General features: G+C 35.1%; 2 protein-coding genes across 2 annotated transcripts in view; both read left to right on the top strand.

Annotated features, from left to right (window-relative positions):
* Nucleotides 1–48: 48 nt before the first annotated feature.
* On the top strand, nt 49–11786 carry LOC306867551 (ethanolamine-phosphate cytidylyltransferase-like). The gene is made up of 13 exons (XM_079413280.1): nt 49–304; nt 1342–1430; nt 1525–1686; nt 3609–3675; nt 3777–3861; nt 3945–3986; nt 4305–4443; nt 4585–4667; nt 7025–7102; nt 8423–8488; nt 9714–9779; nt 9863–9951; nt 10047–11786. Exons 1-13 carry the CDS (start codon nt 192–194, stop codon nt 10159–10161), a joined length of 1194 nt encoding a protein of 397 aa, XP_079269406.1. The 5' UTR covers nt 49–191; the 3' UTR covers nt 10162–11786.
* Nucleotides 11787–12530: 744 nt separating this feature from the next.
* The window catches only part of LOC306867553 (guanine nucleotide-binding protein G(o) subunit alpha-like), a 34424-nt gene continuing 22322 nt past the window's right edge, over nt 12531–24632 (top strand). Inside the window, exons 1-4 of the mRNA XM_079413284.1 lie at nt 12531–13150; nt 14230–14321; nt 21512–21604; nt 23783–23943. Of these exons, the coding sequence (XP_079269410.1) occupies nt 13021–13150; nt 14230–14321; nt 21512–21604; nt 23783–23943 (476 nt within the window). The 5' untranslated portion in view covers nt 12531–13020. The remainder of the gene's footprint in view (nt 13151–14229; nt 14322–21511; nt 21605–23782; nt 23944–24632) is intronic.

The following is a 24632-nucleotide window of genomic DNA, read 5'->3' as shown; positions in this document are numbered from 1 at the left end:
ACTTTATCATATCTTTGCACTTCGCACGGCGTCACTTCCTAAGGGGGCGGGGCATCGCGGGCTGTTTGCGTGTTGCGTTGCGTCAACAACGTTGCGCACGTTCTCTCTAGGCTTCTGCAAGGGCGTCGAGCCGCAGCTGGTGTCATTCATATCAACACCGAGTGTTCCGAGACTTTACTCACGTTAAAAACATGATCAGGAACGGAAGCCATGAGGTGGTGGAGGAGGACAAGGGAGAGCCGAGCTCTTCGAGCCACAGCCCAGAGAAGAGGAAGCGGGTGACCCGGGTGTGGTGTGACGGTTGGTGAGTGAGTGCACAGACGGGCATCTCTACAGCATTTAAAAGCAGCAAGAACGAGTCTTATAATGTTACAATTTAACAAAAGAAGTCGTATAGTTGCACTATTTTAATATTTACCATGGTACTTTATAATTACCGAGAAAAAAAAAACATGTTTGTCCTACTATGACAGTAAATGGTATGATTATAGCGTCACATCACACATCAGGTGTCCTTGTTACATTGTAGTTATACATTTAAATACTAAAACATTAATGGTTAGGGTTGCTTGTATGTTATTATGCATAATTTATTGTTATTACAATAGTAAGTACATGTAACAAGGGCACCTTCAAATAAAGTGTTACCAAAGTGTGTCTTTTTCAGTAATTACATTAAAACTGAAATAAAATAAGGAAAACTTTAAGTTGAAGGATTTAAAAGAATTAAAACTACAACTGAAAAAAATAAATAATTAAAGCTTTATAGAAATATAAAAAAAAATAGCTGGAAATATAAAAATAATAGCTCATTTAAATTAATGAATTAATACTATAATGGTATATAAACAAATATTAACATAACACTGCAGTGGAGGTTCAAAGGTTATGGGATCATGTGATTTCTGAGAACTAGGCCTATTATATGGGAGTTCTATAACTCGTATTACCTGTTTCTCATACATACGCTTATAGTTCACAAAGGCGCAGAAATAACACCCTTCGTGTTTAAAGATGTTCCAGTTCATTTAACCGCAGCATTCAGTTACGAGTGATGAAGTAACTGCAGTTATAAATAACACAGTGTGAAGTGTGGTGCCCAGCAAAGCATCATGGGAAATAGAATTGGAGATTATATCCCCATGTAATCCCATCGACCCAGCTAATGATATTACTAGGGGAAAGGGCTCGTGGTGGTTATATAAATTACAGCTGTGTGTACAGCCTTTTATTTAGCTGTTATTAAAGCATTTATTCATTACATCACCTGTGTGGGTTGTTTTTTAAACGGAGGTCATGTTTTCTTGACCCTGTATCTAAAGTCCACATGTGTCTCCACAGCTATGACATGGTGCACTACGGTCACTCTAACCAATTACGACAGGCCAAAGCGATGGGAGATTATCTCATAGTAGGAGTACATACAGATGGTATGCTTCACACTTAATATTTCAGACCTTCACATAAAGTCACTCTAATATATAAACTGAAAAAATGATCATATCTCTTTTCTTTCACGTTCAGAGGAAATAGCCAAGCACAAGGGTCCACCGGTCTTCACGCAGGGTGAGCGTTATAAAATGATACGGGCCACAAAGTGGGTGGATGAGATTGTTGAAGGGGCACCGTATGTTACTACGCTGGAGACGCTGGACAAGTACAACTGTGATTTCTGTGTGCACGGAGGTGAGGGGATCCTGTAGACACTTATAGACATCCATATTAATCATTTTAATATCTTTAAAGATGCTGTATCTTACAGTTTTGTGGAATTGTATTCCTTGAAGTACACTTATTTTCATCCCAAATGGTCAAAACTTAGTTTTTCATAACCATTTTCATTCTCTTTAATTCTTAGCAGCCTGTGTTTGCTACAGTTCCTTTTCTTACTGTTCCTTTTCGCTCGTAAAATGCACATTAGTATATATGTCAGGTTAACTGTTACTGAATAGGCATTTTTTGTGCTCAATATAATTTTAACATGACATTAATACAAAATTAACATATGCAGCCTTATGCTAAAGATTGTGATATCATATTCATGACTATTTCTAAACAACATATATTTTTAGAGTTTATTTTGAGTAAATGATCTTGGTGTATAAAGACCCGTTCCCACCAAGAACCGTAACTATAAATAAAACTGTAACGATAGCTATTTTGGTGTCTACTAGGGTTGTGATGTTGAGGAAATTTTCCCACCGGTTAATCGACGTGTGACAACACCGGTATCACCGTGGTGGGGGGGTCGTTTGAGTTTTCCCTCTTTTCCTCGTTTTCCTTCGGTTTCAAATAGATTGTAAAAGCACCGTGCACATTTTACGTTCACTTTTAAATTTGCGGCAATTCTGCATCAAGCATTTGTTTGTTTTCAGTTCGTTTGAGTTTTCCCACTTTCCCTCTCTTTCCTTTGCTTAAATAGCTTGTAAAAGCACTGTGCGCATTTTACTTTAACTTTTAAATTCACGGCAATTCGGCATCAATTGCTTGACTTCAATTCAAGCAACAACAAAATACAACATATATTGTAACTTATTAACAAAACTAATAAAAATACACCATGCTATATGCCTAATATAAAATAACAAATAACTTACAAATTTTAAATAGGTATACAAAACTGAAAATCGGTAAAGACTGAGGAACAAATAATTATAAAATGTAGAACGTTTATTAGCGAAACGATTAAGAATGTTTGGAGGTACGGACTGCGTATACCTTGATGTAAAATAATGGGGGGGGGGGGGGGTGTCACAGTTTAAATAAAATAAAAATGAGAAAATACCGTAAAAAAAATACTGTTTAAAAAAACCTTCCAATATCACCTTAGATAAATGGCAGGTCAACAGGCTTTTCAAAATCCAAAATATTTTTAAAACAGGCGCTTTTACATTTCGTTTTGAAACTCTTCTGCCATCGTCTTGTCTTTTTCACCTCACTCTTCTTGGCAGTCAGCTCGACGCACTCTCCTCACATGATAAATCTGATCTGTGATGCGCGACCGTCTTTCGTTCGATGTGCTGCATTGAGCACCCGCATTCAGTTTTAATTGTAGTGTCTGTTCTCTAACTGAACTAAATGATTTTTATTACTGTAAAAAATCAAAATGACGGTGCCGCAGTGGGCAAGTGACGTAACCGGTGTTGCGGCTTAACAACGGTATCACCGCCAATACCGTTGTGTCTACACCAGTGGACGATAACGTTCTGTTTATTGTAAGTATGTGATGTAGTTTTTTTTTCATCTGCCACTTTAAATTCTCAAGCTCCTTAAATCAGGGTGGATTCTGAGTGGCTGTCAATATTTTTATCATTTATCAGCTGGATAAAATAGTTCTGACAGTGGTTCTAAGGCTATCGTTCCTCTGTGTTGTTGTTGTTGTTATTGTTATAGTTGTGGTGTGGACATCTCTATTAGAATTAATTATAACAATTATTTAAATTTTTTAGTCATAGTTATCTTTATAGTTATCATCCTTCCTTGGTGTGTCGGCATAGTAATTTGTACAATGAAGGAATAACGCATTTTAGATTATATGCTTCTTTCAAAATAGTTAAAATTGTACCAAAATTTTATTGAATCTGTAAAAATATCATATATTTTGTTAGATGACATCACATTGACCGTGGATGGGAAAGATACATACGACGAAGTGAAGAGAATGGGCCGATACAGGTAAAGTCCAATGGGCCTCAGACATACACCTGCGGCACACCACTGAATTTTGACCCAAGGGTGTGTGTAACGGTTGCCATGTGTGTTTTTTTCACCAACAGGGAATGCAAACGCACACAGGGAGTGTCTACGACAGACCTAGTGGGTCGTATGCTCCTGTTAACGAAATCACATCACAGTAACGTTGTGAGTAGACTTTATCATTGATTGTGTGTAGACAAGTGTTATGTAAAGACTTTCTGTCAGTCATATTCTCCTCTCTCTTTCAGGATAACGCAGCCTACCAGCTCCACACAGATAACTTTGGGAAGGTGAGTTGATCTGCTTATTAGCAGATTAATATTTTTAAATGTATATTGTAATCTGCTGTCATATTCAAATTTGACCACTAGAGGTCAGGGCTTGCCTACATTATTTCCATCTACATATATAGTTTTGCTTGGAAATGTCACATATTACAGTCATTTAATAGGTTGGGAATGCCATTTTATGTAGCTTTGAATTCCAGTTGGGGAACATACTGTACATAACCTGAACTTGTGGTGTATGAGGAAACGAATACATGTTGTTTGTTTGAATATTCTGGCTTTTGCAAATGCAACAATTTGTCATGTATCTGTTCTCCTCAGGATCCTAAAGGCCACAGCCCTTGGACTGGTGTCTCTCAGTTCCTGCAGACATCTCAGAAGATCATCCAGTTCGCCTCAGGAAAAGAACCACAGCCGGGAGACACAATTATTTATGTGGCCGGAGCTTTCGACCTCTTCCGTATCCTTTTAAAAATATGCCACTCCACACATTGCTTCTGAAGACATCCAGAAAGCTATAAAAAATGATGAAAATTTCAGTTTAAAGTTTGGAAACTCCTGTTATGCTTTTGTTTTGGCCTTGACTAAATGACCCGTATAGATATCGGTCACGTGGATTTCCTCGAGACCGTTCATAAACAAGCAGAGAAACCTTACATCATTGTCGGACTGCACTTTGACCAGGTGTGTTTCATAAAAACAAACGCTTGACGAGTTTTACTTGTTGAAAGGGCAAAATTTGCTATTACAAGCTGTTTTTAATTCTTGTTATAAACTTTGATCAGACAGAAAACCTCATGTGAACCAGAAAAAGGGAAGTTCAAAGTCACAACCTCGGCATGACGACATGCAAACCTGTTTTACAGAGTTTTTGAACTTCTTTGCCTCAGGGGAAACATGTGTTTAAGGTCCCTAACATGCAAAATACCATACGCATTACAGGTATGGTTACTACAGTGAAACTGTGGTACATTGTTTTACTACAAGACCTAAGTGACAAAATTAGAATTGTAAATAGTTTTAAATGGCCAAATTTTAGACCATTGGTTAGTGACATACCGTAAACCTTTGGTTAGATTGTGACTATTTTTTGAGAATGTGCGAGTAAAAATTTGTGCGAGTGCATGGTCTGCTCTGCTCCAAATCGTCTGCTCCCAACTGCACATTGTAGCAGGACTCAGATTTCACTGATCACGTGAAGAGAGGTGCTTTCAGTGCAAGCGCTTGAGGTGTAGAGCCTGGTTTATATTCGCCGCGTCAGCACGAGCGCGAAGGTGCTATGCGGCAAAAATGACGTGAATATTGAGGAAACGATGGCGGACTGAGGATTTGGTTTTCACACTAAAGCCCGAGATACACTGCACAATTTTCGGCTGTCGCAGACGAAAGACTGGCCTTCTGAAGCAATCGTGGCGATTTCTGATTGGCCACGATTGTTTCACGATGCCAATCGTTCGTCTGGGACAGCCGAAAATCGTACAGTGTGTTTAGGGTAGGGTAGTGTGTTAAAAATAAAGTAAAAACCTATTCTTAAACCAGAGAAGTTAAACATGTTGGTACTCTTGTGGGAAAAAAAAGCATGCAAGTCTTGTTACCGACAGCAGGTTTAGTTTTGTTTTTGTTTTAAAAAGCTTGTTATCTTTGCTGTTTACCTCATGTTACACTATGGAGGCTATCTTATTTTTTATTTTTTTATTTGATTCCTCAGTTTACTAAACATTCTGTAATTTATTAGTCGGTATATAATAAAGCATATGGTGTATGCCATGCCTCATTTATTCGTTTTTGTTAATAAACGTTATGTAAGCTAGTTTGTCATTATGGCCTACTGTTTTATTGTTGTTGTGCTTTTTCATTAAGAATAACAATGGATCAATCTTTTGTTTTCGTCTTAAAAAGTGAAAGGTGTATAGATATAAGCAAAACAGACAATCATCTTATCTTGTAAAACGTGACACCAGGATCGCGAAAACATTTGAAAGTGAAAGCGTCCAAAATCCGGCTTTTAACACACCAAAGGAGTAATTCCCGTTCACAAAATTTGAGACCATTACAATAATCCACCCTGCTTGTGATAAAGGCATGAACACGTTTCTCCAAATCTTGACTGGAAACAAAACATCTAATTCTTGCAATGTTTTTGAGATGATAGTATGCTGATTTAGTTACTGCTTTGACATGACTACTAAAAGTAAGGTCTGTTTCCAGAATCACACCGAGATTTTTGACTTGATTTTTAGTTGTTTGACCCCTAGAGTCAAGGTATGCATTCACTTTGAGAACTTCATCTTTGTTTCCAAATGCAATGACTTCAGTTTTCTCCTTGTTTAACTGAAGAAAGTTCTGGCACATCCAACTGTTAATTTCATCAATGCATTGGCAGATGGAGTCAATGGGGCTGTAGTCATTTGGAGATAAGGCTAGGTAATCTGGGTATCATCAGCATAGCTGTGATAGGCAATTTGGTTCTTTCTCGTTATTTGACTTAGTGGGAGCATATACAGGCTAAACAAGAGCGGTGCAAGAATTGAGCCTTGTGGGACTCCGCATGTCATGGACGTCCAATTAGACTTATGCTCTCCTATACTCACATAATAACCTCTCCCTTCTAAGTATGACCTGAACCATTTGAGTACCATCCCAGAAAGCCCAACCCAGTTTTCCAGTCTGTCTAGAAGTATGTTATGATCGACAGTGTCAAACGCAGCACTAAGATCTAATAGTACCAGCACTGATATTTAGCCTGAATCAGAATTAAAACAAATGTCATTTATTATCTTAATGAGTGCTGTCTCTGTGCTGTGATGCGCTCGGTAACCAGATTGAAAATTGTCTAAGTATCCATTTAAGTTTAACTAACTGAGAAAGTTAGTCGCAAAAGAGCGACCAGTGGGAAGAATGAGTCTAGAGCCCTGGTTAGTGTATCTTAATCGGTCTGTAATTGTATTAATGAATTGTGTATGAATTATAACAGTGTGTAATTTGAATGTTTAATAATTGTTATTATGTTTATGAATTGTATTTGTTTTATTGTTTTGTAGGAAGTGAACCGCTACAAAGGAAAGAACTACCCCATCATGAATATTCATGAGAGAACTTTGAGTGTGCTGGCTTGCAGAGTAAGTCCATAACTTGCGCCTCCTCAAGTCAAATTTACTGCTGCCTTAAATAATTTATTGGTAGTTTGCATAAATTACCATCTCCTCCAATCTTTTCTTAGCATTTTGCATAAATTACTGCCTTCTCCAGTCATTTCTTTGGATTGTGCGTAATTTAAAGTCTCTTTCAATCTGGTTTTATTATGTTGCACATTGTTTTCGTATTCCTGATGCTCTTGTTTAAAAACAATGGGCCATTGTATTCATAGACAGGGAGTTATATAGTACAAAAAAGGGAGGATGAGGGAAGAAACTGGGCAGAAACGTTAAGAAACATCTCAAGGTCAAGAGAACAGATATCACAAGCAGTGATAAAAGTTCATTTGTACTGCATACTTGTGAGACACCTATTAAAAATCTCACGCCTTGAGCTAATCCAAACCATATTCAAGTTTTCAAACCCTCTCATTCATCCACAGCACACAAACTCTTATGGATCAGGCACATACCAGCATACCTAAAGCATGACGTTGCATTCAGACAGAACCCACATTGAGCTGCCGATATCAGAAACATGCAGTGAAACTCCAGACCTCCCTCATACTGTAATATCAGTGCAAAACACACATGCATTCCTTTCTGAAAACTGCTGAATGATGGGATGTTTCATTTGGCTTTAAGATTTAGAACTTTGGCTGATTTGGAATGCTTAAACCAAGAACTTTGAATTTAGGGAACCATAGAATTGTAGCACTTGAGGAACATGGTGAACTTAGAACTGGAGAACAATGAGAATGTGAAACATTGAGAACTTAGAGAATCTGGAGAACATGCTGAAAAAAACTGAACTGGAGAACTTTGAATTTGTAGAATCCTGAGAACTTAAAACCTAATGAAATTAAAAGATTTGTAGAACCTAGACAATGCATGATTTTATAACTCAGAACAAAATTACAAAAATAATTTAGATCGACAAAGATTTGACAAGAACCTTTTGTAGAACCTAGACAATGTAGAACTTAGAATTTACAATTTAAAGAAATTAGAATTACAAAAAAATTAAAGAATGTAAAACTTGGACTAGACATAGAGAATGTAGAACCTAGATAGTGGAGAACTTTAGATCTTAGAGAACTCTGAAAATATACATTTTAAAGAAATGAGAACTGGAGAACTTAATGAGCTTGAAGAACTTGAAGAAACGTAATGAAAAGAAAGTTGAACCTAGACAGTTTAGAACTTTAGAACTTAAAGAATCTACTATAGAACTTTGAGTTTAGTTTATAACCAATCTTCCATTTAGGCCTTGGATAATGGTCTTGCGATTCTTTTTTTCTTCAGTATGTGTCAGAGGTTGTGATCGGGGCTCCATACGCAGTAGGAAAAGATCTTCTGGATCACTTTAAGGTACAGTACTAAACTGGCTCACATTGTTAATTCATTGTAGAGAATACAAATTTAGTTTTGGTGTAACGCGCTTCCAGACACAATAAAACAATAAGAGGCTTTGAGTGTAAAGAGAACGTGGTTTGTGTGATTCACACACTATGTTATTGAGATATAAAGCTGTGTGTGTGTGTGTGTACAGCTCTGGGACAGCAGCCAGACTCAAAGGCTTTAGTGACTGAACACTATTTCAGCAATTCTGTGTTGTCCTACTTCGGGAACAATCTAGAGATTTACTGCTCGCCTCTTTAACCACAAACCCTCAGACAGTTACAGAGAGTTCAACCGTGTATTATAGTTTAACTAAAAAGAGTGCTTGGAACATTTTCTGTCCTGATGGGAAGAACACAAAGGACGCACAATATATTGGTGGCATTATCAATATACTGGACACTTTTTTTTGTTTTTGTAAATATAAATGTAGGCTTATTGGTTTTTATATTCATTTTTATTTTATTTTTTTTTATCAAATTGAAACAGTTTAACTTTATTAAATTATAAATATGGATATTTGGCACTGAAAAAATAATGAAAAAAATAATCTGCTTAATTAAAAAATAATAAGTAGAGCTCTAAATAGAGATATAAATGCTTATGCTCTACTTATCTTTCTTTTAATTTGGCAGATAAGCTTCTTTTTTCAGTTCAGTTACATTTTTCCATAATTTTTTCAGTGACAAATTTCCAAAGCACTACAATTGTATCCATATTTTCTGTTGTGCATTGAAATATTTTTCAATATTTTTTTTATAATTATGATACATAATTTTAATTATAACCTTTACATTTTAGATTTTAAATTGAACACTGTTCTTGTTCACATTGTGTTTATATTATAACATAAAAAACATTATAATAATTGACAACAAATATCTATATATATTGACAGTTATCTGATCTAAATGTCTCAACCAAGGTCATATTTAACTAAAACTGAAACTAAAATTATAAGCTTAAAAACATTTTGTTCTAATTCCTTCAATTTTTTTAACTTAGTTCAATTTAGTTTAAATCTGAAATGACACACACACACACACACATAAATATATATATATATATATATATATATATATATAACAAAAGAACTACTAAATATGACAAAAATGCACAACAAAATTACTAATTAACCTTCTAATTAATTAATTACTAATTAATCCTGATTCATGTTTATTTTTTCTGGTTGCAGGTAGATCTGGTGTGTCATGGGAAAACCGAAGTGTTTCCTGACACAGACACGACAGACCCTTACGCCGTGAGTAAAGTCTCTGAATATTCATCTCTCAATGATCTTCTCTTCCATAAAAACCCATTTTTACCCATTGTCTCTCTTCGCAGGAACCGAAGAAGAGAGGTATTTTCCGCATCCTGGACAGCGGCAGTAATCTGACCACCGACGACATCGTGCAGAGAATCATTGAGAACAGGTTTGTGGGACAATATGAGCAAAACGAGAAAACATCGCTCACGAGAAATGTTACAAACATATGCAAATGAGCCGTGTCTGTCTTTGTTCTGGCAGGTTGCAGTTTGAGGCCAGGAACCAGAAGAAGGAAGCTAAAGAGATGGCCGTGATCGAAGGTTTGAAGCATAAAGAGGATTCGCTGAAGACCGAGGCAGCTCTAACGAATAATTAACCGAACTATCCAAACCGAACAAATCAAGGGCTTCATCGTAGAACCAAAATTACCCCCGGACTGTTATATAAACACCCAGAATGAACAAAATGCCTAAGCTGAGGCTGCTTTTAAGTAGACGTGGAGGAACACAGACTTGTTTTTTTATATCGTACGACTCTTGTTTGACGACAAAAGCACTGGGTTGGAAGACATTCTCTCTGGATTTGAGGAACACTGAAAAACATTCAGTATCTGCTTTTGCATTGTGTATGAAGGTTATGGGAGTTTGTGTCATTTCAGTGGTTTTTGAATTGGCGATCCATCTGCACATATTTGTAGTTGAGCAGAGAAACGCTTTGTGAAGAAAAGATGTTGACTACGATTGCATGCATACTAGTGGTTAGTATGCATGTAAGCTTATTCAGATTTTATGTTGGGATTATTTTTATTTTGTGTTATGGAAATAAATCCAGGTCACATTTTACCCCAAAATCAAAAGGAAAAAAAAAGGTTTTATTTTTTCCTAACATTTTCTATTTCTATTTCTATTAAGGCTTTTTTTTTGCATTGGGATATTATTTTTATTATTTAATTTCCATCTATATTCTCATTACCATAATGTATCTGGACATTTAACTTTTATTTTATTTTTTGTTTTCAGTTCACATTTTTTTGTAGTAGTGATTCATATTAGATTCTCTTTATAGTATTTTTTTAATAGATATGTATAAATAAGGATGTACTACCATGATATATAAATGCTTTACAACTTAATATATGTTGTCCTTTTTTAAATAATTATTATTATTATTTCCATTTTGGTAGCGAGAATTTGACAAATGGTCTTATGGGGAAAAAAATATCAAGATAGTGTCACAATGCCAAAAGAAAAGGATAGAAAAATAATTTGAATCTTTTTTTTTTTTGTGGTAAAACGTCATCCTGGCCTTTTTTAACAGGTCTTACCCTGGCATATTTTATTCTAGTGGTGCTGTTGTGGTTTTACCTTTCTCAACATCTCTGGACGTTTGATATGTGTGTCATGAAAAAACAAAAACAAATCTCAGAACTAATCTCTGACGTTTTGTCAACTATTGTTTGATACACTGTCCACAGTCACATATCTGCCATTTTACTCAGTTTCACCACTTTTATTTTCACTTTCTTACTTTTGTTTGTTGTGACATGATCAAAATCACAGCCAAAGACTCTTTGACCTCCGGTGATTGTTAGATGTCAGTTTGATGTCACGCTTTTATTCATTTTAACATGTAACAAATAATCTTTACAAACATCAGTTTCTAAACTAAGTTGATTGTTAAAAGTCAAACTTGCTTTTATCTCATATATACTTTTATCTTGTTTTATGCGGTTTGTTGTCTGTTTTTGTTTTTAATGAATGTCAAAGCACCTTGCAATTGCAGCATGTTTTTAGTTTGTAACATTTCCTTCACATTTAGGCAGTGAAAAAAGAACTAATTTAATGTTTTTACATTGCAGAAATGTTGAGTGACCAATTCTGAATGTGGTGTTAATGTCTTCAGACAATCTATAATTTATCATCCCATGCATCAAACTGTAAATCATCAAAACACATCTATTAATTGCAAATTAAATTGCAATAAAAAAGCATCAAAACAGCTTGTTCTGACTATTGTTTGATCATTATCACATTAAGCGCATAAACATCTAATTATTGAATCTAATTTAGTCAATGTGAATATTATATAAACTTTGATCTCACTCAATTTTATGAGAAATTCAAAATATTCACTTATTTAACTAAAACCATACAGAGAAAAAATAAAGATTGTTACTTGGAAAAATGTTAACTGAAATAAATATACTATATATATATATATATATATATATATATATATATATATATATATATGATACACTGTATCAGTGATACTAAGTTGATTCTAAACTGAATTTTAAGGCAGGTTTGCATTTGTGTGGTCACTGATTGTACAAAGAAAATGTTTATGGTTATTAATAAAAAATAAAATTGTTTTATTTAAGCTGATACTTGATACATATTTTAGGATGATTCCATGTTTTAGTTTTGTTGTGGTCTATAGATCAAGATTAAATTAGATCAATATTTAAAAGATACTAAACTTACTATGCAATTTGCCATAATATTTTATTTACATTTAATTTATTGATTATATATTTTATTGTTTACATGGTATTTTATGGTGTTTGTTGTTGTTTGGTTGTAATTACTTTTAACGTTTTTACTTTATTCTGTTTCTCAGATTTTATTTAAAATCTTTAATGAATTAATTGATTTACTGCTTAATTTTATTTTATTTGAATTATATAAAGAGTTACACGGACTGCCAGCAGCTCTCGCGCAGCGCTTGAACGAAACCCATCTCAGGTGACAAAAGTTCCACAAACGGCACGTCACTTCCTTCCTAAAGAAAGCGGACACCCCCAAAAAAGACGCTCTGTAGGCGACATACACCATTTAGTTTGCGCGTAATGAACAGGTAGAGCTGTGTTGTGGTTTAGGAGTGTCTGCGCGGCGTCTGATAGTGTTTGCGTGAGATCTCGATGGACACAACAACGATCCGAGTGCTCAGCCTGACGAAACTAACCGGGAACAGGACAATTTGAAACTTTTTTTCTCTTTCCTCCTTTACGATCGGGACTATCCCAGCCTCTCTCTCTCAGATTTGGAATCAGGTCTTTCCAAAAACACACGCGCAATTGACTTTGGTGTCATTTTACGCGTTAACCGGAGGGACTTTGGATAAGAGCGTGGGGGACCTCGCCGGGATGTTTTTACGCGACTTTGAACGTTCCTCTTCGGTTCCATCCGTGATGTTGGGATTTCTGTTGGATCTTTAGCTATGAGCTCTGGATATGGGTCTATGTCTGGGCTCAGAGGTGACAGAGGAGGGAAAGAAGGCGAAGATCCACAGCTCGCAGATAGACAGAGATCTGTACGAGTACGCCAAGAGAGAGATGAACGTGGTGAAGATCCTCATGCTGGGTAAGACATGTCCCATCCAGATGTTTGTTTATCTGCCTATTGCTTTTAGTCAAAATAACATGGGTTTTGATGTTTACATGGGTCTGCTTGTACATTAGAAACCTAATTTTGGGTACTTTAGTTCACTTGTAACTAAAAGATTGTGGGTTTGACCACCAGTTTATTGGTCCAGCAAGTCATCAGTTTAAATAGGCGATCTGTGCTGGTAACTCTAAGAATGTAGGTTTAAATCCCAGATTTGGTTGGAAACCTACAGGTTGTGGGTTTGAACCCAAAAATTGGGCAGAGATTGAAACTTCAGATTTGGGAAGGTAACAACATATTTGGGCTTGTACCTCCTACAACCCCCAAAATATTTTGTTACCTGGCCAGATCTGAACTTTTAGCTGATGTTTATAAAAGGTTGTAGGCTCAAGTCTCAGTTATGGGTTGAAGCTAAAGGTTGGTAGGTTGAACCTTAGATCTGGTCAGTGAAATGGAAGGTTGTTGCTTTAAAATATCAGATGCGTGCAGTTAACTGAAAATTTGTGGGTTTGAAAATGAGAAATGGGCTCATATCTGCAAGGCATTAGCTTCATATAATATCTGTGCTGGTTTGAATTTCATATTTGAGCAGGTAACTGAACCATTCTGGGTTTAAATTTGATATTTGTGCAGGTAACTGGACAGTTTGAACCTTAGATAAGTTTGTAACTTAAAGATTGTGGGTTTGAATTTCATATTTTTGCAGGTAACTAGGCAGTTCTTGGTTCGAACCTCATATCTGGGTTGGTAACTTAAAGGTTGTGTGTTTGAATTTCATAATTGTGCAAGTAATTGAAGCATTCTGAGTTAAAACATCAGATGTGTGCAGGTAACTGGATAGTTCTCTGTTTTGAACCTCATATCTGGGCTGATAACTGAAAGGTTGTGGGTTTGAACTTCAGGAAGAGTTGAGTTATGAAAGGTGAAGACTGTGCTCTCGAACCAGACATTTATCTTGGGTTAATATAAGAGGACTGTACCATTTGTAGGATCTGTTGTTAAAATTGTAAACTAAATGACTGATTAGTAATGTTGAATGACCTATTTCAATGTAGGTGCTGCTGAAAGTGGGAAAAGTACGCTGGTCAAACAGATGAAGATTATCCACAGTCATGGATTCACCAAACAAGAGCTAGCCAGTTTTAAGGTAAGACATTTTATGATGTTGTTTTCTCATACTTGATGTCCACCGGTGCAAGAGGTTAATTGCATTTAATAGTTTAACATTTGTTCTGTATTATATTTTTGTCTGTGCGCTCTGTACTTCCTCTGCCATCTGGGAAATCAAGCCGCTGTGTGTGTTTGGGGATTATTAAAAGTTTAAGGGGTCATTGGTTCAACTGTGAAACAAGAACTCAGTTCAATGGAAGACTGGATCTTGCCTCAGCATGTTTTTTGTTCTGTTTGGAAGAGAAAGCGGAAGGGGGAAGGAAACATATGGAAACATGAAACAGAAAGGTTTTTAGGTTTTTAAACCATTAAAAATGTCTGATTTCCAAGAACATTTTCTCTATAGTTTGTTTGACAGCCAGTGTGCACTTCCTCTATAGTCTCATTGCACACCTTTTTTGACCTGCCACTCACAAGTGTTACCATGGCGACATAGTAAAGGCGCACTGCACGCTGGCTCCTTTAGAGTAACCTGCGGTCCATGTACGCCTTATCGCCATGGGAACAGAAAAACGATTGATTTGCTCATTCATAGTAAACCGCAGCCAGCTGTGATCTCAACATGGTCATCAGCCCTGGCGCCACTAAAACTGCAATTTTTGACTGTCACTTCAAGGCTAAAAGCCATTTTTGGCAACAACAATAGTGGTGTTATTCAATCCCCTTCTTCAGTTAACCAAAAGACCCTAGGCTAGGGGTTGGCAGTATGAATAAAGTAATTAAATATCACAGTACATATGACAAACTTGTTATACTTTGCTTGAAATTCAATAGAAAAAACATTAGTACTAGGCTACGAAAGGTTATTGTATGGCTATATATAGACTTTACAATTCAGCTTGCAAAAATAAAGACTTTATTTTGACAACTTCGAACTTTGTTGGGCTGAACACGGAGCCTTGCTGAATCCCGAACTCAAGATGTGGCTTAAACACTGCTCATCTATATTTACTACAAAATTATGCTATTTTATGACACACTTTAGCTTGTGACTGACAGGTTAAAAGAAATGTACTAGGAGTTTGTTGACTTTAGAGAACATGCATGTTGGCTGCAGAATGCACAGAAAAATGCTAACTAATTTTTTGTGAGAGAATGCTACCTTATTGAAACTTCCCTCAGTAGGCCTATTTCATTCCCTTTCCCTTAATAAAAGCCACTTTGATCCTTTGGAATTCGGGAATTCGTCCATCCAGTATTTGTGCGCTGATGCTTATCAAGCTAATGGAGCGTTAGCAAACATGTTTCTAGTCAGATATTTCTCCAGTTGTTTTATAAATCAGCTGATTTAGTCAAAAACGGACGGTCAATCGAATCTGCTATGAAGTGCCAGGTGCAGATCTGCATGTGTGCTTGCTTGGGTTAAACAGACTTTGTGTACCATGTTCTCCTCATTAAACCTTCCCTCAGGGTCTGTTTGTGTTCGCTACACTTTCCTGTGAGCCTGAATTAGATTGATGGAATAAGAATATGCAAGTGGTGTTTTGAAGTGCCTCAGGGAATGCTTTAAAACCTCAGTGGCAGCCTATTAGCTCCAGCCAAATGTAAAGGGTTGTCAGGATGGTTAACCAGATAACTAGTCACTAGTCATTGCTTGCAAGAAAGTATGCTACCCTATTTTTGTTACTGTCTGATTGTTGCCATGTGATGCGGTTTTATTGGTCTTTGTCCTGTATTTTGGTCTGATTTGTTACCCGTATGACAACACTGACCATCCCACAATGAAAAACCATGAACAAACCCTTTAAATAAACACTCACCGCAATGCATGTACCCTTTTGGGGAAGGAATCATCATCTGTGCTGTCTTTTGCCAGCAGAACTTCCATTATCTTTAAACAAAACAAGAAGTATTGGAATGTAGGTGAGATCAACGTAATATTGTGTAGTATAAAATAAAATGCGCAGTCAGAAGCTTGGGAGAAAGAAGTAAAGTTTGTGTACACAAATTTTTAAAATGCCAAAAGACAACAGCTAATTATTAATACTGAATTATAAACATGGTATTAAAATCATAATTTTAAGCAGTGTAAAAATCCACATAAAATATAAAAGGCTTTTATAAAAATGAAATACAAACATTTTAAAGTATAATATATTATATTTAATTATATATATTAATATTTACAAGTTTATGTATTTAAACAGGATCATTTATTCAGCGTCTGTGAGTTCTTGTTTTCCCTAATTTATTGATACTTAAAGACTTTATTTTTAAATAGGCTAGAGAGTGATTAGACTGTCTTCAGATATGTACTTCGAAAAATCACCTTTCTAAAATGTAAAAGGAACTTGTTTCATAAAATGACACTCTAGCTGCATACGCAGCCTCTGCTGTCATGTGGATAGAGTTTCATGTACATTCTAAACCGAAATTACTCCTTAGAGTTCTTTATTGAAAAATTGGAGTTCAGAAATTGATGACTGTCAGTGTCCTACTTATTGAGATGTTAATTTGTCAAAGATTTCAAGCATATCAATTGAATGCTTTGTCTGTACAGAAAATGACCTTTTTTACTAAAATCTAGAAATTTAGTTTTTTTTTTTCAAACCCATGTAAATGTGGCAGAATTGTTAGTGATTTGCTATGATGTTGATTTGTTCTGTAGGCATTGAACTGACTGACATCAAGTGTGAAGTATGTGATCTCTAGATCAGATTTACATTAGCCATGTCACTGCATAGTTTGTGCCAGTCACTGTGGTATGAAGCTCTTCTGACTAGACGCACAATGTTTGAATTTTGCACCAATCTAGTTGTTAATTCAACCCAACAGCGGTTTTCATCTGTTTGTGGAATGGGAAGAACAAAAAAGTAATGTCCCATAATAACACTAGGCTATCTTCTCCCATTGTTCTGGAGACAAAATAAACATTGCCCTAAAGCCAAAGGATAACATACAATAGCCTAATTTTATAGCAAACGCAGACGAGCCGAGTTTGAGTCATGTTTTGAGTTCGGAAAACCTCAAGGCTCTGTATTCGGTCCATCAAAGTTTGATATAAATTAAATAAAGTCTTTATTTTTGCAAGCTAAACCATAATTTTTATGCTGACCTCTTCTATGCCTGTGTTTTCTCTTAAAATGTGGCCAGACAGAGGGTTTCTGTGTTTCTAATGTTCAAAATCCAGTTCCTGCTTCACCAGTTTTTGTTGGATGGATTCATAAAGGGTCACGCTTTCACTCACACATGCATATGTTTGTACTGACCCATAATTATGGCTAGTTTTATATTTTACACATGCTTGCAGACATAAGCACAGTCTGTAATCAGACTGGCCTTGGTTGACTTGGATATAGTGTCACACAAGGGCGGACCGTCAACTGTCAGAGGGAGGCCAGGGAAGGGTGTGGTGACCTGTGCTGTGTGTGTGTGTGTGTGTGTGTGTGAATCATAAATGCAAGGGAAAATATGACGTGGTACAGGTAAAAAGAAGAGACTTGTTCTGACCTGAATGTCGCAGGAGTATCTTTTTCTTAATCCTTTCCTTTTGCTCACCATTGTACTAAACTGTCACTGTACTAAACTTTAACCACACCGCGGTCTCTCTAACCCACAGGAAGTCAAGTTGTCTTTCCTGTTTCCTTCTTTTTTGTTTCTTACCTGACACTCGTCTCTCCATTTTTCCTTGTTCTCCTAAAGCTGCAACTTCAGCTTAAAGTCAAAATGACAAACATTTCTTATTATCATGAATGTTGAAAACAGTTCTGCTGCTTAAAATTCCTGTGGAAGCCGTCATTTACTTTTTTCAGGATCCTTTTGTAGAATAGAATGTTTAAAAGAATAACATTTATTTGAAATGCATTTTCCTGACACATAAACATTTGAATTGTAGTTTATATTGTTACATGAATAAAGATTACACATATAGGAGATGTTCTCACATTACACACAAAGTGATAAATGTTACATTAGTGTTTTATCTAGTGTGTCCATCTGGTGGCTCTTTTTTATGGCAAGACTTCACAAAACTCGCAGCTGGATTTCGTGCTTTCATTTCCTCAACCTCCCTCTGACTCTGTTTCTTTGATGAAGTGGCAAGTTCTCTGGTTACAAATGTGACATAAAGGAGTAATAGGAGACTTTGAAGTGCCGTTGTCGGTGGTCTAGAATTTGAGCTTGACCCAAACATAGTTATTGTGGAATGTACAGTACTGTCTTTGACAAGATTCTGTTGAGCTCATAGATGCCTGGAATTTTCAGAATTTTACATGAGTTCTAGAATTTCTTGTTCTTTGATGTCTGTAAGTTCTATAAGTCAAATTCCTGAAAACAAACTGTGAATTCCTAGAATGGTTTGACAAAAAATTAACTTTTTATAATTATTTACTTATCCAAGCCAAACCTGTAATTTTTCTTAGTTTCAAGGAACACACACAAAAAAGATATTTTGAGGATTAAGCTGCTTTTTCCATATAGTAAATTTAGGGATGGGTGACATCTTATCGTTTGCGATTATACTGGTAAAAATTCTCCCCACGATAAGTAGTAGTATTGCCGCGCATCCAAAATAAAAGTTTTTGTTTGCAAAAAATGTGTGTACATTTATTATGTCTATATGAATGCACATATACATGTGTTGTATACACACATAAATGTGTTGAATGCACATATAAATGTTATGTTTATATATTAAATATATTTATCTGTAATATAAATTATATAAATATATACATGGAAATATTTAAAAAATATACTGTATATGTGTGTATTTATACATAATAAATATACACAGTACACACATATATTATGTAAACAAACTTTTATTTTTAATAATTTGCAACAGAAATTATAATAAAATTGGCAAACAAACATAAAATTACTAAAACTGAAACTATAAAAATAAAAGCAAATTCACACATTCACAGACATTTTTAAACTGTCACACTAATGATAATCAGTGTGACAGTTTAAAAATGTCTGTGAATGTGTGAATTTGCTTTTATTTTTATAGTTTCAGTTTTAGTAATTTTATGTTTGTTTGCCAATTTTATTATAATTTCTGTTTAGCTTTCATTTTATTTTAGTTTTTGGTTTCAGTTTTTATAATTATAGTACTTAAACTGAAATTTAAGGCAGCATTTATCTTTTTCGTTTGTTTTGTAAGTGTGACATCTAATATTCATTTTATTTTATTTCAGCTATATTTTAGGTATATTTTTAGGTAGTTTTAGCAAATTCAGTAACAAACTTATTTTAGTTCAGTTGTTTGCCAAAGCAACACTTCTATTTATTTTTTAGTTTTGTGTTACATGTAATGTTTATATTTTATATTATTTCAGCTTTATTTCAATTAACAAATATGTTTTTTAAATATTTTTAGTGCGTTCATTATGTAAAACATTTCTAATTTTCTATTTAGTTTAGTAAATGTAAGTTTTACGTCTAATTATTTTATCTCAGCTAATCTTTTATTTTACTTCAGAAAATTATTTTTAATAGTTTTAGTTTTAATTATTTATTACGATTTTTAATTGACGCTGTGTTAAGTAGTAAATAAAGGATGAAGAGTGTGATTTAACCCTCTTTTTCTCCCTCTCTCTCTCACACACACACACACACACACACACACACACACACACACCCACCCCTAGTGTGTGTGAAGCTCCCTACCATCTTTGCTCTTACCGCTTTCCACAAGAATAGTTTCATTGTTCTAAAGTGTGTGATTCACTACTGAGCTTTACCTCCTGCTTCGCTCTAGTGCACTTTGTGTGTGTGTTTGCAACAACAGGAAATCGATAAAAGCGCATCATACATCCGAACCACAGAACTTTGGGCCCGCAGCCCTTCATGAACACAGAAGGGCTTTTCGGCGTTCGCTCTTCCCTGGAATGTTCTGCGCCTCTGATCTACGGCCCAGCAAACAAAAGCTGTTCAATAAAGGGCAGGAATGTGTTTGCTTTGGCCAGAGAGTCAGGGGCGGTTAAAGGGGACAACATGAGTGGACGGGCGCTGAAAGTGTGAAAAGGGGAAGGTTTTGGGTGGCACACACGTGGAATGATTTTGTGAATCGTGCCAAATGTTTTTCAAAGTCGAAATTAAATCAAAATTTACTTTCGTAATATAAATTTCTGGTTTACTGTGCATGATTATTCATTTTAATAATGCAAATTTCTGATACTTGCTATTACAATAAGGTAGTTTTATGTTAATATTTTATTTCTTCAGTTATATTTATTATACATTTTGTTATATTATATTTAAAGTATTTTTGTGTATACATAAATAATACTTATGTAATATTTGTTTAATATTTATGGTTTGTGTATATTATTGTACACTAATATATAACAAAAATATAAAAATATACAAAATTAATATTACATTATATATACATAGATTATCTATTATCATTTTAATAATTATGTTGTGTGTATATACACACACTTTTTAAAATGAATAAATACTATTATGATTATCTAATAATTGTTTTAATATCATTAATACTTTACTATTTAAGCCCCCCCCACACACACACTTCAACAGTTGAGTTAAAATTTCTATAAATATTTATCCATCATATATTTATCTATTATTTATAATATTTTTGTAGATTTATCATATTTAATTTCAAAGATTTATTTGTCTTCAATTGTCTTTTTTAAACTCAATGAAGATCCTATTTTACTTGCAAATATGTTTCAATATGTGTGTAAAACAGTTCATGAATGCCGTTTTGTGTATGAAAAAGAAAATGTGGTGATTCACAAACTACAAATCATTCCCATCTCTGTTAAATGTTCTGACCAAAAAGACATGATCTGCATTCCGTAATTCATAGCCGCACAATTGCACTGAGTTGCAGCCGAGCGTTTGATCATCGCGCAGTAATGGCGCCTGGTGAAGCCACTTCCTGTCACTTAGGTGGACGTGAGACAATAAGGACCAATCAAGCAGAAATGCATAACGTCCCAGTGACAGGAAGAAGATTTGTTTGGTTTGATGCACATGTACATGGCCTTTTTACGTTCTGTCACAGATCAATGCAAGGGTTCTTAGGTAAGGCTTTTATTTTAGGAAGTTATTCGCATTGAAGGGACAAAGACAATGAGTTCACACCTGCCAATCAGAAGAGAAAATGAATATGATAAGCATGTGAACATTACGCTTTGTTCTCACTTATATGAAAAGACATTATGATTTATATATCTTTTGTTTTTCCAGCCTGCGGTGTTGGATAACCTCCTGACCTCTATGAAGTTTGTCCTCCATGGAATGGGCGTCCTTCGCATCAACCTCGCTAACAGCAAGAACAAGGTTTGAACCAGACTCTTTCCTTTCTGCTGTTGAACAATATATTTATTTATTACCCAGAGTTAAGATTTCTCTATTTTTACATTTGAATTTATTTATTTTTGTAATATATAATACATAAATATTAATAATAATAACAGTTATTATTATTATTATTTGATTTATTATAATAATAATAATAATAATAATAATAATTAATATTATTATTATTATTTAATTAGTATGTCTTTATGTACCCTTTTAGATTTATTTTTTGGTAATTTATAAAATAATATATTTTTTGGAATGTATTAATAAAAGCTTTGTTGTTTTATAATATTATTATTAAAACTTTGTAGTTAATAATTGTTCATTGTGTACCCATTTAGATAAAGATTTAAACATTCATTACCAGATCTTGTTACCTAAGGTTAGGATTACTGTAATAAAATAACCTATTTTTACATTTATATTTAAATATTAGATTCGTTTTATATTTTTATTATTACATTATAATTATTTATTTAATTTAAATAGAATGTATACATATTTTTCTAATATATAACAAATTGAAGAATTGTATTATTATTGTCGTTGTTGTTGTTGTTATTTACTAATAATATGAATAATTATGTCTTTATTATATAGCCTTTTAGATACGATTACATTTCATATATATATGAAATGTAATATGAAAAATTATATATATATAATTTTTTTGCAATGTATAAAAAGTAAAAACTATTATTATTGCATTGTTTTTATGTATCCACAACATCTATATACAGAGCTAAACATGTATAACTAGATCTAGTTACCATGAGTTAGCAAAGATGTCAGTGCCTCAAACTGTCTTTGTGCCTGCTGAAAAATATACTGTTTTGCTGTTTACAGTACTTATAGGGTCCACTAGGTGGCGGCATGTTTTCAGATCTAGGGATGTGAATGCCAACATTCAGTCCAAACATATCAGTCACTGAGAGTCGTGTGCTATCAGAATCCTCCCTCGGTTCTGGCGTGTTCCAGACGTGTGTCTCAGACAGTCGTCGTTATCATCTTCCGGACGCACCTAAACAGCACAATGAGGGTCGTCTGCTTTATTAAATATGATCGTGGTGCAGGGTGGCCTTGATCAGGTCATGTGACGATCGCTGTACTGTAATTAGACAGATTGTTCTTTAATAACAGTGCTAGAGACGCATATGTGGTGGGTCACACCAGCAGATCTTTGTTCTAGTTGTTTAAATGCTATTGTTTTATGCTTATAAACCTTTGCTCCAGTCCCTAATCTTAATTTTCCTTTCTTAAAGGGGTCATCGGATGCTGAATTCACTTTTACATGTTGTTTGAACAGAAATGTGTGTTGTAAGTGTGTACACACATCTACCCTATAATGATAGAAATCCACCCAGTGGTTTTTACTTAATCCCCAAAAATAATATCCCCTCTTTCAAATCAGGCTGTTCTCAGATTCTTGCCTGTGTGACGTCACACGGACAAAGGCCCCTCCCACGATTGTTGATTGACAGTGCCGTCTCACCTTAGACCCGCCTTGAGTGTGCTATAACAGTCCGACCGCCATTGTTTCGACACCAGAGCAGGAGAAGACAAGAATGTCTCAGATTAAGCGATTGAGGCGTTTTGTTGTTGAATGTAATAATGATAGCAGTATTTACTCCCGACATCTGGGCTGCTGAAGACGCAGTGGATTACATGTGTTTTTGAAGGGAATGCGCCCCCTGATCTACCTAAATGTGTTTGTTTTCGCGCAAATTATTCGTGATCCAGCTTCATTTACCGCAGAAAGTGAGTATAAGGTTTTTTTATGAATCTTTGCAATCGTTATTCCTAATAACGTGTTAGTTAGCAAGTTTTAAACAGCAAGTAAACAGTCTCTTCGTCAACCCACAGAAGAGAGGGGCGGGGTCAGCAGAGCTCATTCGCATTTAAAGCAACATGCAAAAAACAGGTTGATTTCTGCAGAACTGATTTTGGAAGGGTATAAAAAGGGTGCTGTTTTACACTACCGTTGATTTTGATATTTGTAGCATTAGTGCCCAGTTTAGCATGCTAACGTTATGCTAAGCTTTAGCAGTTAGATGTTTTGCACACTTTAAGTTCTTAAAATTGAGAAACGTTCTTGAAAGATACTTTGCCGTAAGTACAAATGATGTATTTCTCATGTTTGTGGTGTTTCTCCAGGTCCACGCTCACTCCGTTCTCTCGTGTGGCCGTTGCTTCGACGAAGACCAGATGCTGTTCCCGTTCATAGGCCACGCCCTCTGCTGTTTGTTGGCGGATCAGGGGGTGCGGTCAGCAGCGGCACGAGGATATGAGTACGAACTCAATGACTCTGCACTATAGTGAGTAACACTGAGACTCACTAATTACGCACCATCGCTAATTTGAAGTTAGGGTTAAAACAGTTATCACAGTAATACATTATTTGAGAGCAATGTTTTCGGCCAAGAGTTCATATTATGATATTTAATATCTAATATTAGACTAGATTTCCTAGAATATCTTGTTAGAAGCTTGTTGTTCATGTTTTTTTGGAGTGTTTAGCTACTGCACACTCTCTAATAAATACTCAGTGTTTGGTTGTGATTGATCATTTTATCTTCATGCCCAGCTAGATTCAAAGCTAAAAATAGTCAATGAAAACATTTCCTTTTTTATGTTTTCAAGTAACTTTCAGTTTGCAAGCTACCAGCTTAGCCTGTTTAAAAAAACCATTCTAGTTACGCAGGGCTTCTTTGAGATTAGCTAGTCGGCTAGTTGTTCAGGCAGCCCATGGGCTAGTAGTTGATTTTGATTATATATAAGTAACAGAACCCTTATGAAAATTAATGATTGTTTTACAGGTTTATAAAACCCCCCAAAAAATGAAAAAAATAAATCATGGTTACTATAATTAAACCATGGTAAACTAACCATGGTTTTGCTACACTAACCATAGTTTAACCATGTTATTTGTAGTAAAACTGTGGTTATACGTATGGTAATCAATATGCCAAAAAACATGGTGGTTACACTTTTACTACAATAAAAC

Source organism: Barbus barbus (assembly GCF_936440315.1).
Source record: "Barbus barbus genome assembly, chromosome: 49".
Lineage (NCBI taxonomy): Eukaryota > Metazoa > Chordata > Actinopteri > Cypriniformes > Cyprinidae > Barbus > Barbus barbus.
The sequence above is the reverse complement of the archived record's forward strand: the minus strand, read 5'-3'. Positions and strand labels throughout refer to the sequence as shown.

Coding starts and splice junctions, on each gene's coding strand:
- LOC306867551 (XM_079413280.1), top strand. CDS start 192: ATGATCAGGAACGGAAGCCATGAGGTGGTGGAGGAGGACAAGGGAGAG. Junction 1,687..3,608: donor TGATTTCTGTGTGCACGGAG/GTGAGGGGATCC, acceptor ATATTTTGTTAG/ATGACATCACATTGACCGTG. Junction 9,952..10,046: donor CAGAGAATCATTGAGAACAG/GTTTGTGGGACA, acceptor TTGTTCTGGCAG/GTTGCAGTTTGAGGCCAGGA.